The sequence below is a fragment of the Capra hircus genome, chromosome 26 (assembly GCF_001704415.2).
Source record: "Capra hircus breed San Clemente chromosome 26, ASM170441v1, whole genome shotgun sequence".
NCBI classification, from domain to species: Eukaryota; Metazoa; Chordata; class Mammalia; order Artiodactyla; family Bovidae; genus Capra; species Capra hircus.
Window position 1 is genome coordinate 17,910,671 of NC_030833.1, and position 14,672 is coordinate 17,925,342.

Genomic DNA, 14,672 nt, shown 5'->3' on the forward strand with positions numbered 1-14,672 from the left:
TATCATTTTGACCAGCAGCCACAAATGGAGGCCTGTGGGTTGGATTTTGGACTGCAGAGGTATTTTGTTGGGTCTGCAGAGAAGATTAATTGTAGACTTTTCAAAATGGGAAACTTGGCATGAAAGTTTTAAAGTTCTGTGCAGAAGCCAGGCCTGGGTTCCTCAAGGCTACCGTTGAAGTTGATTATTGAGAGCCCCGTTTAGAAGGGATCTGTGCCCTCCTGGTCATGCAGCCAAGCCCTGCTCACCCACTTCCTCCTTCACTCAGTTATGCTACCTGACTGGCTCCTGGTGACATCTGAGTTTGCACCCCTTGGCTTTGATCCTCTGGGTGCTGGCACACATGTGTATGGTATCTCCTTGCACATATGTGAGTTGGCTAATGGCCAGGATGAAATCTAATACATGTCCGACATGTAGTAGAGGACTAAACACGCAGTGTCTCATTTAACCATCAGCCTATTTCTAGGAACATCATTTGTTCATCCTGGTTACTGATAAGGAAAGCTAGACCCTGAGTGTCTCAGTCCCTTGCCCAAGGTTGGCTGGAAAGGGGCAGAGCTGCACATGGAGCCAGCTCTCCATTGCATGCTTTCTCCACAGCTTTACATGTTCTCTGCCTCAGTTTCCCTGTTTTTAATATTGCTTTCCACTTTCCATACTGGGGTGAGATTGGACATGAATTGTCCATGGCTTTATTCTAGGGGTTGGGGGAGGATGAGCGAAGTGGGGTGGGTGGTTAGGGAGGAGTGGGCGGAGCTTGGAGGGCAGTGAGAAGGCTGGAGGAAGAAGAGATGGCGATTATGCATCTGACTCCCCAGAAAGCCCAGAATGAGCTTTGAGGGTCTTCAAGCAGCTCCTCTGAGGACTGGGGTGGAGCTTGAGGTCTACAAACAGGCCTCCCCCTTCCTGCTGCAGGATGCATGTTGGGCTCTTGGGAATTCATCCCTCAGAACTGGGTTTTCAAGCATCCGCCCACTGCTCCCGGTTCCCAGATTTACTAGGATGTCATTGTTTAATGTTTGAAGACGCTCTCCATCAGCTAGCACACGAGGAGAAACCCCGGTGTCTCAGTCTGAACTTGAGAGGGTGATAAGAATTGCTGGGGAGCCGGAGGCAGCTCAGCCATGCCTTCTCTTGCTTTTCGAAAGCTAGACAGTCTCGACTTGAACTAGGGAACCACTGACATTTTATCTGCCCCTTGAACTTCTGTATTTTCCCCAAGTCAGGGAACCCTGAGCCTGGGTCATCCCAATCAATGACCGCCAAGAGCTGCGAGTGGCGAGTGGCAGGACCTAGGGAGGAGTCCTGCTTATTAAGCCAGTCCCCATAAGAACGGAGGACCGGCCCTGCCAAGAACACCCCTCGGGGCTCACCTGGGACAGTCGCTGCACATTGTTCTCCCTCATGGCCCTGATGCAAACGGCAGCTTTGAAATAACTGTCGATCTGTCTGCCCATCTAGGTGAATTACAAGAAAGACTTTGAACACTCAAAGGCGCAGTTCCATCTGCCGTTGGACATGGTAACCCTGGAGCATGCCAAGAAGGCTCAGACCCTGGCCAGTGACCAGGACTACAGACACCCGCTCCCCCAGTACACGTCCTTGGCCGAGGACCTGAGGCTCAGCTGCGCCAAGAGAGCTCACAAGTTGCAGAGTGAGGTAAGGGGACCTGCCTCTCTCTTCGAGCTCTTTTCCTTTTAAATTTGACCGTGAGGCAGTGACCCACAAACTCCTGTTGGCTCGGTGGGGGCTCTAGAGATGAAGAATCCTATACCTCGGGTTTATTTTGAAGCACTTACCCTGTTGTTCCTGCCTTGCTCTTCATAAGCACAGTGACATAAATCTATTAATAATAGTAACAATTTATTGAGTGTGTTAAGTGTGTGTTTAGTTGCTCAGTCGTGTCCGACTTTTGCCACCCCATGGACTTAACTTTCCCCTTTGGAGTCCGCCAGGCTCCTCTAACCATGGAATTCTCCAGGCAAGAATACTGGAGTGTGTTGCCATTTCCTTCTCCAATTTATTGAGTATTTCTGCTGAATTCTAGGCATTGCATTTACAAGCACTGTCTCTTTTAATACTCAGAATAACCCAATAGTTTTTATCCCCATTTTACAGAGACACTATAGTGAGTCTCAAAGAAGTTAAATAGCTCATGCGAGATCATAGAACTATAAATGAGAAAGGGGGTGCTGAGATTCGAGGCTCACGGTTTAGCATGTTCAGGACTTGTCAGTGGTGTTGCCTCTGGCCCAGTTTGGGCTGGGGGTTCCTCTAGGGGCCTCATATGTTCCTGGGTCACCCATCTTCTGAAGAGGCCTGAGGTCTGCCAGGAGAGGTGCTCAGAGCCCCTTGGGAACTAACCCAATTCAGGCAGAGGAGAGTGTCGGGCAGTCGTTGTTCAGTCGCTCAGTCACGTCCGACTCTTTGCGACCCCGTGGACTGCAGCATGCCAGGCTTCCCTGTCCTTCACCATCTCCCGGAGTTTGCTCAAACTCATGTCCATTGAGCCAGTGAGTCAGAGGGCAGGGAAATCAGGGCTCCAGAGACCATCCCTGGGTCCTCCCAAGGAGTCTCCCGAGGCCTTCACACTCCCCCCAAGTACGTTTCTAGCTCATGCTGCCCGCTTTCTTAAGCAGACAGGCCTGGGAACATTGAGAAGTGTTGAAGAATTTCCTCACTTACCGGGTGTATCTTCCCAGCAGACAGCAGCATCCTTTTTGGTGCTCATCTTATCCCCCAGCTTGCTCCATTTCCATTGCTGGGAGATTTGCAAGTAATGGGCCTGAGTTGGAAATAAAACAAGCTCTCCCCCACCACCCCCACCCTCGCAAAAAAACCCTGCTTTCTGGTTTGGCAGAGCCTGAGAGCTGAGTGGTGCCCAGATCTGGGTTGCTGTCATCTGTTGGAATTTTCTGCCCGTGTGCGGCGTTTACGACTGACATAAACTGTCAGGAACCCAGGAGCAGCTGGAGGAGCTAGCGAGCCGCCACGCTCAGCTAAGGGGCCCGTTTGTCACTTGAGCAGAGCCCTGACTGTCCCTGCCTCTCATTGCCTTAGCAATTGGAAGGAGCCATGCCCAGGGGGTGCCTTGGTGGCTGAAGGGGAGTGAATTTGAGGCCCTCTTTAAACTGTCAGCCCAGACCCTTCAGGTTTACACCCCCGCCCCTGCCCCCACCCCAACAGACTCGGGGCTTTGTCAGATTATTTGGATTCATTTATTAGTTCTTTCTTAACCCATGATTAATTCATGCCACCCTCTGCTGCTGGGGTTTGTTTTGAAGACCTATTAAATCATTTCCACATTTGCCCCAAGACAGCTGACTTTCTAACCACAATGCGCTCCAGCGATTATTTTTTGATAGCCCACATGAAAATAAAAATCCGCTGAGCACCCCTCTAACAGCTACAGAGACGAGTGACAGCAGAATTATTTTCTTCTGACCTACATTTTTGTTTCCCTAACGAGCATTTACTCAGAAGCCTGTGTGCGTTCGCTGAGTATTATGTGTCTGGAGAGGCTGGTTTGGCCTTGAGTTCTAATTGCGATGCTGTCTGTTGTGGGTCCTTCCTTGCTCGACAAGCTTGGTTTTTCTGATTCCTTGTAGAATTTGTACCGGTCGGACCTGAACTTTATGCGAGGTGTTGCCTGTGTCATTCCAGGCACATTAGAGATTGAAGGGAGAAAGAGAGCCTCTGAACTCATCAGTGAGGTAACTGGGGGCCCAGGGTGGGGTGGGGGTGTCAGGTATATTCCACAGTAGAGATTAAACAACTGTCAGTTGTGTCTTACTACGGCCAATTAGATGCTACACTGTTAGCCGTGGTGACTCACCCGGCCTCTCCCCTTACTCTGTTCTCCATTTAGACAGGGTGCCACGTAAGACAACTTTGCAGATTCCGGGTCAGGTCCTGTATTAATACCATACAGGAATTACTCACTGGTTTGCAAGATGTACTTTCCCAGAATCCCTTTGAAGAGTGCCTTGTGAAAAGAGAGCAGGCTTTGGAGACACAGATGGTGATTCATTTGCTGTGTGACCTCAAGGCAGTCACCTGCCCTCTCTGAGCCTCAATATTTTAATCAGTCACATGGGAATACTGAGACCTGTCTCATTTAGTTTTTGAGAGGATCAACAGTCTTCTGAGCACTGTGCTTCTTTGTTGGCTGTATATGAAATCATTGCCGTGAGCCTGGTGGTAATTTCTTGGTAAAAAGATAGAAGTCTGGAATTCTAAGCTTTTTGAACTCCTGAGGAATCTTGCCCGCCCCTGGGAGGGCTCTGGGACTTCCGTTCCCAGTAGACTGGCATAATGGAAGGCATTGGAAGTGAAAGGCGGTCAGCGTCCAGCCTGGGTGCCTCAGAATGGCTTATGCGTTGATTGATTAGAAGCTCTGAGCAAGCAGAATGGGCCTCACAGTGGGAGTCGAGATTTAACTTTGTGCTTTGCTTTTCCAATGAAATCTCTAAAGCAAGTGGTTTCTAAACTTCATGGTGCATCAGAATCCCCTTTGGAAACTTAAAAAAAATTACAGAGGCCTGAGGCTACTGCCGATTTATCGAATCCCTTTTCCTGGGGTGGTGTGCAGGCATGTGGGTTATTTTAAGCTGAACGATTGTTTCCCATGTACCCCCAAAGCTGAGGAATCCAGGGTCTTCAGTGAGCAAAGGAAATTGGGGAGCAAAACATGAATTTCAGTAGTCATGTTCGTATTCGTGGCAAAGGACTAGCTCTCCCTTTCTTGTTAATAAGCCTCCAATTCCGTCGGTCCTCCTCCTCCCTGTCTGTTCATCTCACTGAGTTCTGAGGTCACAAGAGCGGGTGATGGACTGGATTCTGGGTCACAGACTGGCAACCTTCGCAAAACGAGGGTTTATCACTAGTGCTTAAAGAGCCGATTCTTCCTCTGGTTTTGCGCCTCACCTAGTCCTCTTATTCCCTCCTGTGTGTGACTTCAGAGTAAATATCGTCAGCATCCCCAGTCGCTCAAGTACACAGCCGTGACAGACACACCCAGCCTCACTCATGCAAAACTCAGCAACCAGATTACAAACGAGGTAAAACCTTCGGATGACTTCGGGATGGGCTTTAAAAAAAACTGCTAGATTGTTTAAAAAAAAAGTATGAATATTTGTGGGACGGGGGAGGTGGGGAGCGGGGGAAAGCATGCATGTTTGCATGGAAAGAAAGGAATATCATTAGATGAAACCTAAATGGTTTCCAGAAGGGAAAAAGGCCCAGTAGAAAGTCTGTGGTCTTGCCCCCCCACCCCAACCCCAAATGCATTTACTGACTGACAGCATCAGTATCCTCTGGGAGCTTGTTAGAAATGCTGAACCTCAGGCCCCACCTGAGAGCCATCGAATCCACGAGGTCATTTAAGACCCTCACAGGTTTGCTTTGCACATGAAAGTTTGGCAAGTACTGGTCTGTCATTTTTCTGTCCTGGCTGGGCAGATATTGGCTAACTCTTCTTCCATCGTCATTCCGACGATGGTGTTGGGGAGGATTTGTGGTTGTCCAGGGACGGTGATTGATACAGTGTAAAGTCTGCCAGGCTTCTTGGTTCTCTGCCTTCCCATCTTCTCGCTCCCCACTTACCCAATTCTCACTGTAATAGTCGAGCAGAGGGGGCCCAAGGGAGAAACTCTTCACTCCGTCAAATCATCGTTCCAGCTCTACCTCTTCGGAGTGGCTCTCTGACATGTTTGAAATAGCAAGTGAGCTTGGCAGAGAATGAAATGAGTTTTTCAGATTCTCCCTTCTGACCCTAGCTTTTGAAAGTCAGTTGAGATTTGGGTATTTATATATTAGTTTCCACACTTACCCCAAGATTGGGTTAAGAAGACCCAAAGGACTCTGTAGCGACGTTATCGATTTAAGATTCCCACTGAACCTATCTTGCCTGCTTTGTGATCGGGGTACTGTGGGATAGTAATGCCTCCTTCAGTGGCCTCTGGCCTCAGAGAACTCAGCAACCGCAGGCCATTTCTAATTACAAGAGCATGTGTTTTCATGCCGGCTGAGGCCCTGCACGGGAGCACTAGTGTGTTTGCCCGTGGGAGGATCCTGGGACTTTAGTGAAGGACGCAGACTGGGGCTTGGGAACCTCCTTTCCAACCAGCAGAATGGCTCCTAAATTTCCCAGATATTAATATTATCTTTACACTGTGTCCTCAGCAAAAATATATATATATACAATGGAAAGAACCATAACAGTATCCCTAATGGTGTTTCTGCCCCCCACCCCCCAACCCGCTATTATTAAGCAAAGTAGAGGGCAGGGAAAAATATCTTTTCTTTGACTCACCTTGGGTTCTCGGCTGGGGCTCTGTAACAAAAGACAGATGAGCAAGGGAAAAGCATACACATTTATTTAGGATGAGCTTTAGGGGACTTAGGCATCTTCGTAAGGAAATGGAGATCAGGGGGAACCGTTGAACCTGAGCGTTTTTACCCCAGGTTTGATGAGAAATGTAAGATCGTGGGCAGGTGTATCAGAACAAAAGGGGGTGAGCTGAGGGTGGGAAGCTGGGGGACACTGAGCGAGGTCTGTTTGTTCAGATGCCTCTCGGGTTCCTCGGGGGTTCAGATATCAGATGCCCCTTTCTCCCTCCGCCAGAGGGTGGGCAGCTCCCCCAGGAGGCCTGTGACCTGCTTCAGGGGGGAAGGTCAGAGAGAGGTCTTCCATCTCCTGCTACTTCCAGACTCCTTCTGTTTAAAATATGCGCTACGCTAAGGTACCCTATTTGGGGGTAGCATGTCCTGAACCCCGTCACAAGCAACTTGCAGTTTTTTTAATGCATTCCTTTCATAGCACTCAATTTGACTGATGAAGGACTATCTTTCCTTCAACGTTTTAAAAAATTTTGAAGTGAACCATTTTAAATCTTTATTGAATTTTTTGCAATATTGCTTGCTTTTAAAAAAAAAAATTATGTTTTTAGTTTTTTGGCTGTGAGGCACATGGGATCCTAGCTCCCCAACCAAGGATTGAACCCACACCCTCTGCATTAGAAGGCGAAGTCTTAAACACTGGACCTCCAGGGAAATACCATGAAAGATTACCTTTATTCCCCAAGCTGAGGGTGTGTCCATGACACAGCGAACGGCCTTTTACAAACATATTTCCCAGTTGCAAAGGAGGGACCTCCAGTCCTGCAGAAATGCACAGCGTTTACCTTCTTGGGTTTTTTTTCCCCCTTCTGCCCAGCGCCTCTATAAAGCAGCAGGAGAAGATGCGAGACATCAGTACACAATGACCCTGGGCCTGCCCGAGTTTGTCCGAGCGAAAGCAAACGCGGCCAATCTGAGTGACGTAAGCCTTTCTCACTGCTGAGGTTGAGATGATCTCCAAGGCCAAGTCTCTGTCTGTGATGGGACATAACAGTGACCCTGCTGGCATTCGCAGAAACTTTCAACCGTGTATCTGGTCGACAAGCATGTTAAACGTACCTTTTCCCAGATGTGTTGATATGTGTGTGTCAGAGCCCACTCCCGGGAGGGTGCTAATGAGATTTTCTTTGCCAAATTGAAAGCTTTTGCTTGTCAGAAATCTGTTCTGCAGCACCACAGTACAAATGAAGTGGGTAGCCTTTGTTCATGGAGTCATGTAATTTTTTTGGTTTTGTTTTCTTAAGAAAATCTACATGTGTTCCTACCGTAGGCAAAATACAAGGAGTCTTGGAGGAATCTCCATGCTCAAGGCTACAAGCTGACAATAGATGCTCTGCCCTTCCAGGCGGCTCGAGTCTCTGGAGACATAGCCAGTGATGTGAGTTGAATGATACGACCTTCCATTCTGCCTAATTTCTGTTAACTTCATGTAAAACAATGTCTACGGCTGATTTCCCTGAATTAAAGCAGATCTTTTGCCATGTGAAACAGGATGTCATCCGCGGAATATATTAGTTATGAATGAGATTCTTTGATGGAGAGAGGGAAAGAAAGGCCCTGGTAATCAGAAGCTAAATGCAGGCAAAGATCTCCAGCAGAAAGGAGATTACAATTTATTTCTAATTGTAGCATCTAGGCAACCATCCCCCTGTAATGTGTGAACTGTTTTCTAACTCCACCCAGAATTAGAAAGAGAATTTGCAGTAGAAATTGTACTGTGGCCGTAGCACAGTCCCCTCTTGGCTCTGTGGATTCCCACATCGGCGGTAGGGTTTGCAGCTGTGTTTCAGCCACTCGACTCATAGCGTCCATAGCTTTGGGACATGAAGGTGACTTTCTCTTTCCCACAAACAAATCGCAGAAAATGTAGACTTCAAATAAATGGATCCTGTCTTTTGGGTTTGATGTTTTGCCAAGTGTGAGGGGCTAAAGCACAAGTTTCTCTTTCACCCTTTTTGATAAATTCCTTTTGGCCATAGAACTCGTAAGGAGAACGGGCCCTCGCTTTGGTTCTAAGGATCTGGTTTTAATTAGATGGGAGGAAGGGAGCACTGTTTTAATTGTTCCTCCCCCAGCGTGGGGGAAGCAGGCTCTCCGGCCAGCCTCACTGTGCCATTTCTTATAATCATCCCCATCTCGTGTAAGAACAGGTGATTTTCTTAGTGACCGCGAGGAAAAGGCACAGACAGAACATCAGTGGGCCAAACGCCGGCCCTTGACCGCCTGGTTCCCCTTCCAGTTTCTCTACAGACATGACTTTGTGAAGGAGCGAGGACGGCTGATCGGGGCCCAGAGCGTGAGTGACGACCCCCGGCTCCAGCACTGTCAGCGGATGGGCCAGCTGCAGAGCGAGCTTCAGTACAGGAGGCAGGCGGCGGGCAGCAGAGCGCAGTGCCACCTGCCCATGGACATGGTGCCACTGGTCCACGCCAGGAAGGCCCAGGCCCTGGCCAGCGACCTTGACTATAGGACACGGTGCCATGCGTTCACGGCGCTGCCCGAGGACCTGAAGATGGCCTGGGCCAAGAAGGCTCATGCCCTGCAGAGTGAGGTAGGGAGTCCGGGGATCACACGCCAGTCCCCGACCTTCTTCCTCCCACCAGGCCTGGGTACACATCCCTGCCTCTTCCTTAGCCCTTCAGATCCCTTCATCATCCCCTGCCCCTCATCAATGACTTGCTTGATCTGTATCATCTAGGTTGGGATTATTCAGTCAACAGATATTTGCAGAGCACCTGTCATGCCACAGGCATCCCTCAAGGCCCTGGGAATATAGCAGTCAGCAAAAGAGCCCGAAGTTCCTGGTGTCAGGGAGCTTCCAGTCTGTGGGGAGGAGATGCATCACGAGTGAGCTGTGTGGTGCGTCAGGTGGAGACAGAGCAGGGAAGCGGGGTGTGTGTGTCAAAGTGTGAAAGGGTTAGCTCGGTCACATCTGACTCTTTGTGATCCCATGGACTGTGGCCCACCAGGCTCCTCTGTCCATGGGAAGTCTCCAGGCAAGAATACTGGAGTGGGTTGCCATGCCCTTCTCCAGGGCATCTTCTCGACCCAGGGATCAAACCTGGGTCTCCCCTGTTGCAGGCAGATCTTTTACCATCTGAGCCAGCAGGGAAGGCCAGGTAAGTGTATGTGTGCAACGTGAAAAAATGAGGGACAGGGTCATTCTCATCTTCTGTCACCCGCTTCTCCTCCTGCCTTCAGTCTTTCCCAGCATCAGGGTCTTCTCCAATGAGTCAGCTCTTCCCATCAGGTGGCTTAAGTATTGGAGCTTCACCTTCAGCATCAGTCCTTCCGATGAATATTCAGGGCTATTTTCCTTTAGGATTGACTGACTTGATCTCCTTGCAGCCCAAGGAGGATGAGATGGTTAGTAGCATTGCCGATTCAATGATATGAATTCTGAGCAAACTCTGGGGGATAGTGACATACAGGGACAGGGACAAGGACGGCACTGGTGTATTGCAGTCCATGGGATCGCAGAGTCGGACTCGACTTAGCACCTGAACAACAACAAAGACAGGATCACTCTCGCTGCAGAGGTGACTTTTGAGCAAAGACCCTGGGCAGCAGCAGCCTCAGCATATCTGGGACTGGACTGAAGTGAGTGCCTGAGTGCGTGAGTGAGGATGTCCCAGGCGATGGGATGGGGGTCCGAGAAAGAGACCCAGGGCCCAACTGTGTGCACTGGGGGCGTCCCTGAGGCGAGGTGGAGAGTTGTACCCAAAGCTGCCGTTCCCTGACTGCTCACCAGTATGGCACCCTCACTCCAGCACTTCGGGGTGAGGGCCTTGCTCCTCCTGTTGCACAGATGAGGTCACATGGGAGGGGCTGAGGCAGGCCTGGCTCCAGAACCCACACTCTCAACCATGCCACCCTCCTGGATCAGGGGAGTCACGCTTCCTGTGATGCAGGTGCGGATGCTTAGGCCCAGAGAGGGGACATCCTGGCCCATGCAGGGGCATTAAGTCCCACCCTTAGTGAACGTCTCCAGACTCAGTGCCTCTGAAGTCAGTTCCAGGCCATTCCAAGTCTCGGTTCCCTCACGAGGGCCAGGGTAGTGATGAAAATGTGGTCGTGGTCAGCACTTCCAGGCCCCATGCCCATGGCAGGTTCTGCACCATGTTTGCCTATGTGTACCATCTCCCCCAGCCCCACAGCTCCCCTGGGAGGAAGGTGCTCTCGTGAGATTTTAGAGCAGGTCTCATGAGACCGTAGTCACATGAACCCTTGTCATCCATATCAGGGTTTCCAAACTTGGGCACCTTTGACACTTGGGGCTGGATGCTTTGTTGTGTGGGCCTGTCTTGTGCATTGCCACATCCCTGGCCTTTACTCTCGAGATGCCATTAGCACCCCCTCAAAGTGACAATCAGAAACGTCTCCATATATTGCCAAATGCACCTCGGGGGACAAAACTGTACCCGACGAGAACTCTGTTCTCAGTTGAGGGCTGTCTATATGATGCACTGTGCTGAGCACAGACAGTGCATGGTCCATAGGAATATGCCAGAGGGTGTGAGCTGTTAGGATTATGGTTTCCACCAAGCCTTCTGATTCTGGGGGCCTTCAGGGCAGTGACTGCTCCAAGCTTAGTTATATGGCACAGGCAGAGTGTTGAAATACCCAGTTGATGATTAATTATGACAACAATGATGCGGTGATTTAATGAATGCCACAGTCGTCTAATTATGAATCAAGATTTGCTGGGACTGTAGTACTGAGTGGGCACCAGCCAGGGGAGCGTGGAGCAGGGCATGCGTTTGCTGAAGCACAGCCCAGGACCCACTTAGAAAGCCTTCTACTTACTAGCAGGCCACCCTGAGGTCCCTAAGAAGAGGCTCTTACTTTGACTCAGAGTACAGCCCAGGACCCTTCTGTTGGTGGCCTCTTCCGGGGAGAAAATAAACCTCCTGGGACAGGACAGGCCACTGTGCGGAGATTGGGGGCCTGGCAGCAGCCACTTGGCTTTCTAGGCCTTCGTGTTTCTACTGGAAAAGCAAAGATGTTTGATTTATTGGTGATCTCAGATTTCAGGATTCATAGATAAATGTTTTTTTTTTAATGCTGACATCATCATAGTATCAGACTATTTTACTAAGTAAGGAGAAAGACCAAAAACCAACTCTTACCTCAAGCTACCATTTATATCACTGTTACTTCTGAAAAGAAAGGATATTTTAACACACACAAATAAGAGCAACAAGGAAAAAAGAGTGTCCTTCCCAAGAAACACTTGTTGGCAGTCATAGACTTACACTTTACCAAATGCGATATGTTTTGTGCTGAGAATTTATTGCCTGATTTGAGAATGACCATGTTGGGCTTCATGCATTGTTTTGAAACTTCAGGTGTGTTAAACTGGGCGGTCTTGGGCCCCAAGATCCTGTGAATAGCAGACCCCCAGAATGTCTGTCTGGTCTGGAGGCTTGTTTTCTTGCAGTCATCACTGAAAATCCAATTCCATGTGGTTATGTTCTGTTGCTGCTGCTAAGTCGCTTCAGTCGTGTCCGACTCTATGCAACCCCATAGACGGCAGCCCACCAGGCTCCCCCGTCCCTGGGATTCTCCAGGCAAGAACACTGGAGTGAGTTGCCATTTCCTTCTCCAATGCATGAAAGTGAAAAGTGAAAGTGAAGTCGCTCAGTCGTGTCCGACCCTCAGCGACGCCATGGACTGCAGCCCACCAGGCTCTTCCATCCCTGGGACTTTCCAGGCAAGAGGACTGGAGTGGGGTGCCATTATGTTCTACTGAAAAGGAAACAAAGGCTCATTGTGAGCTCACGAAGTTCAGCAGAGTTCTGGGCAGGAGCAGTAGCTCCCGTAGCCATCAGTCGTTCTCCTGACCTCTCCCATCCAGGCCGGAAAGCAAGCTGTGGGTCTCGGCGCTCACCCTTGGCAGGAGGGTCCTCAAGGCTGTGACTGCTGAAGACTTGGGAAAGTTGTGCTTACCTCAGGGATGCATCTGAGACACGTGCTCTGCCCAGGCTGTGCTCCACCACCAGGGGGTGCTAGTTCAGTCACCTCTTGGTCCTTTCCAAATCTGCCACTCCACGCTCCTCTCCGTGACCTCACATAAGGGCTGCAGGCATCCTGCAAAGCACATGAAGGGACAGTCAAGGGGACAGTCTTGGCCCCAGCCTTTATGGCTGCAAGGCCTCAGGAGACTCCTTAAGCTTCCCCGGCTTCCGTTTCCCCATCAGAAACAACAGCAATGACAGAGACAATACCTAAGAAGTACGGAATGCTTATCCTGGGCTAGGCATTTATTTAAAGATTTTGCACGGACGATCTCATGTAGTATCTAGGTAGGTACTGTAAGTACTTCCATTTTTACAGTTGCGGTAACTAACGCAACTGTAAATCTTCAGGAACTTGCTCAGGGTCATAAGCTGCCAGGGAAATGACTTGCTCAAGACCACATGGCTAGTTAAGAGGCAAAGCCCAGCTCTGGGCTCCTCACTCTGGGGTTAGCGCTCTCTGGCTCCCCCTGGTGGCTAGATTAAGAACCCAGGCGCTCTGGCTCTTGAGGGTTCTCTTAAGGACCACCTGCGCAGGATCCCAGAGGCCAGCAGCTGGTGACTCGTCTGAGAATCTGAGCAAGCATTTAACACCCCAGACTGTTCTATAGTTGGGAATGAGAGCTCGTCCTTTGAGAATGGCACAAGGACTGAATGAGGTAATGAAAGTGAAAGCGAAGTTGCTCAGTTGTGTCCGACCCATGGACTGTAGCCTACCAGGCTCCTCTGTCCATGGAGTTTTCCAGGCAACAGTACTGGAGTGGGTTGCCATTTCCTTCTCCAGGGGATCTTCCCAACCCAGGGATCAAACCCAGGTCTCCTGCACTAGCAGGCAGACGTTTTACCGTCTGAGCCACCAGGGAAGCCCAAATGAGTCTGAAGCAAACCACACCCTTTGCAAGATAGTTGTTATAGTGATTCTTATTATTAATATGACAAATATACCTCTTCCCCTGGCCACCTCCTGGGCGCACCTCCTGGTTATGTGATTCCTGTTAGAGCTCAAGGTTTGAAAGCTACAGCTTGTGCATCTCCAGAATGGGCGGGGATGCCAGGAATCTCATGTGTGACTCTAAAAGTGGCATCCAGGCCTTCACATGTACAAGGGCAAGTAGTGAGGCTGCCACCTGGGGAAGCGAGATACAGCTGGGCAGCCTGAGAAGATCTCTTATTATCTTAGAATCCTTCTTGGAAACCTTCTTTGGGCCGATTCTCCTCAACTACCCTCCTTGCTCCTACCCCCCCCCCCTTTTATGGTGAGGTCTGGGGCAGGCGTGTTGTTTTTAGGGTCTGTGTGAATAGTCAAAGCGGGGCTGGGAGCAGAAATATCAATAGACAATCCATTTATAAGCGAGTCGGAGGCGCAGTCAGATCTTTGGGGAACCTGCGTCTTGCCTTCTGACTCACCTGCGCTCGCACTGTTCAGCTCAACAAAAGGCAAGTTGAAAGCATGCGCCCCCACTTCATCTCACTTATGAAAGGAGCAAGGCCCGGCTGTGAAGAGGCCCTGTAGGATTATTCTCTCTAACTTAGAAATTTATCCAATTTTCTCTGTTCTTTATCAGAGTGGAAGGCAAACGCTTTGCTGGTGTAGACTGAAAGATCGCGGTATAAAAAGCAATTTCACTGACATGGGGTTTTGAAACGTGCTCCCAAACCCGAGTGATGTCCCCCTTCACCAGTTGGAAAGCAGAGTGGAATTTGCTCAGGGGCCTTAACCAGCAGACAGTAGATCAGAAACGGACCCTCTTTGAGGCCAGCTGTGAGGAGCACTGTGATTCCTGAAATGAAAGAAAACTAAAAAGGCCGAAAGGCTGATTTCAGGAGTGGGTATTTTGCGTTACCGCAGAGCTTGTATCTAAATTAGAGAAATGCCAGCAACTTCATTTAGTTCCAAATTTCACATTTCCTTAGAGAGTCCTTTTTCTTCCTTTAAAAATGCCTAACATTTCCATATGGAGAGGAAGAAAAGCTTTTTCAGAGACTGTCTCGATGTAGGTAATGGTGGGCAGATCAAGGAATGGTAATAAGATCAAACATTTCAGGAGATTCCTAATCAGGCCCATTGTCTTAAAACCCCACTTACTATTTTCTTCCTGGAACTGATGCTGTAGTTCTGATCTTCCGAGTCGTTAAGAGGAGAAAAATGGATAAAGTTTAAGCCTATTGTCCAATGTAGGCAAATCCTGAGTAACCGTAGGAGGAGGGGTAAACTGAGGCATGGAAATATTAAGGCGGTTTACACACCATTCC

General features: G+C 49.4%; 1 protein-coding gene across 4 annotated transcripts in view; it reads left to right on the plus strand.

Moving 5' to 3' along the window:
• Window positions 1-14,672, plus strand: part of NRAP (nebulin related anchoring protein) — a 75,714-nt gene that overhangs the window by 50,397 nt on the left and 10,645 nt on the right. For all 4 annotated transcript variants that reach the window (XM_005698494.3, XM_005698495.3, XM_018041477.1 and 1 more), the window contains 6 exons: window positions 1,465-1,662; window positions 3,612-3,716; window positions 4,965-5,063; window positions 7,220-7,324; window positions 7,673-7,780; window positions 8,642-8,953. In XM_005698494.3, coding sequence (XP_005698551.2) covers window positions 1,465-1,662; window positions 3,612-3,716; window positions 4,965-5,063; window positions 7,220-7,324; window positions 7,673-7,780; window positions 8,642-8,953 — 927 coding nt within the window. The remainder of the gene's footprint in view (window positions 1-1,464; window positions 1,663-3,611; window positions 3,717-4,964; window positions 5,064-7,219; window positions 7,325-7,672; window positions 7,781-8,641; window positions 8,954-14,672) is intronic.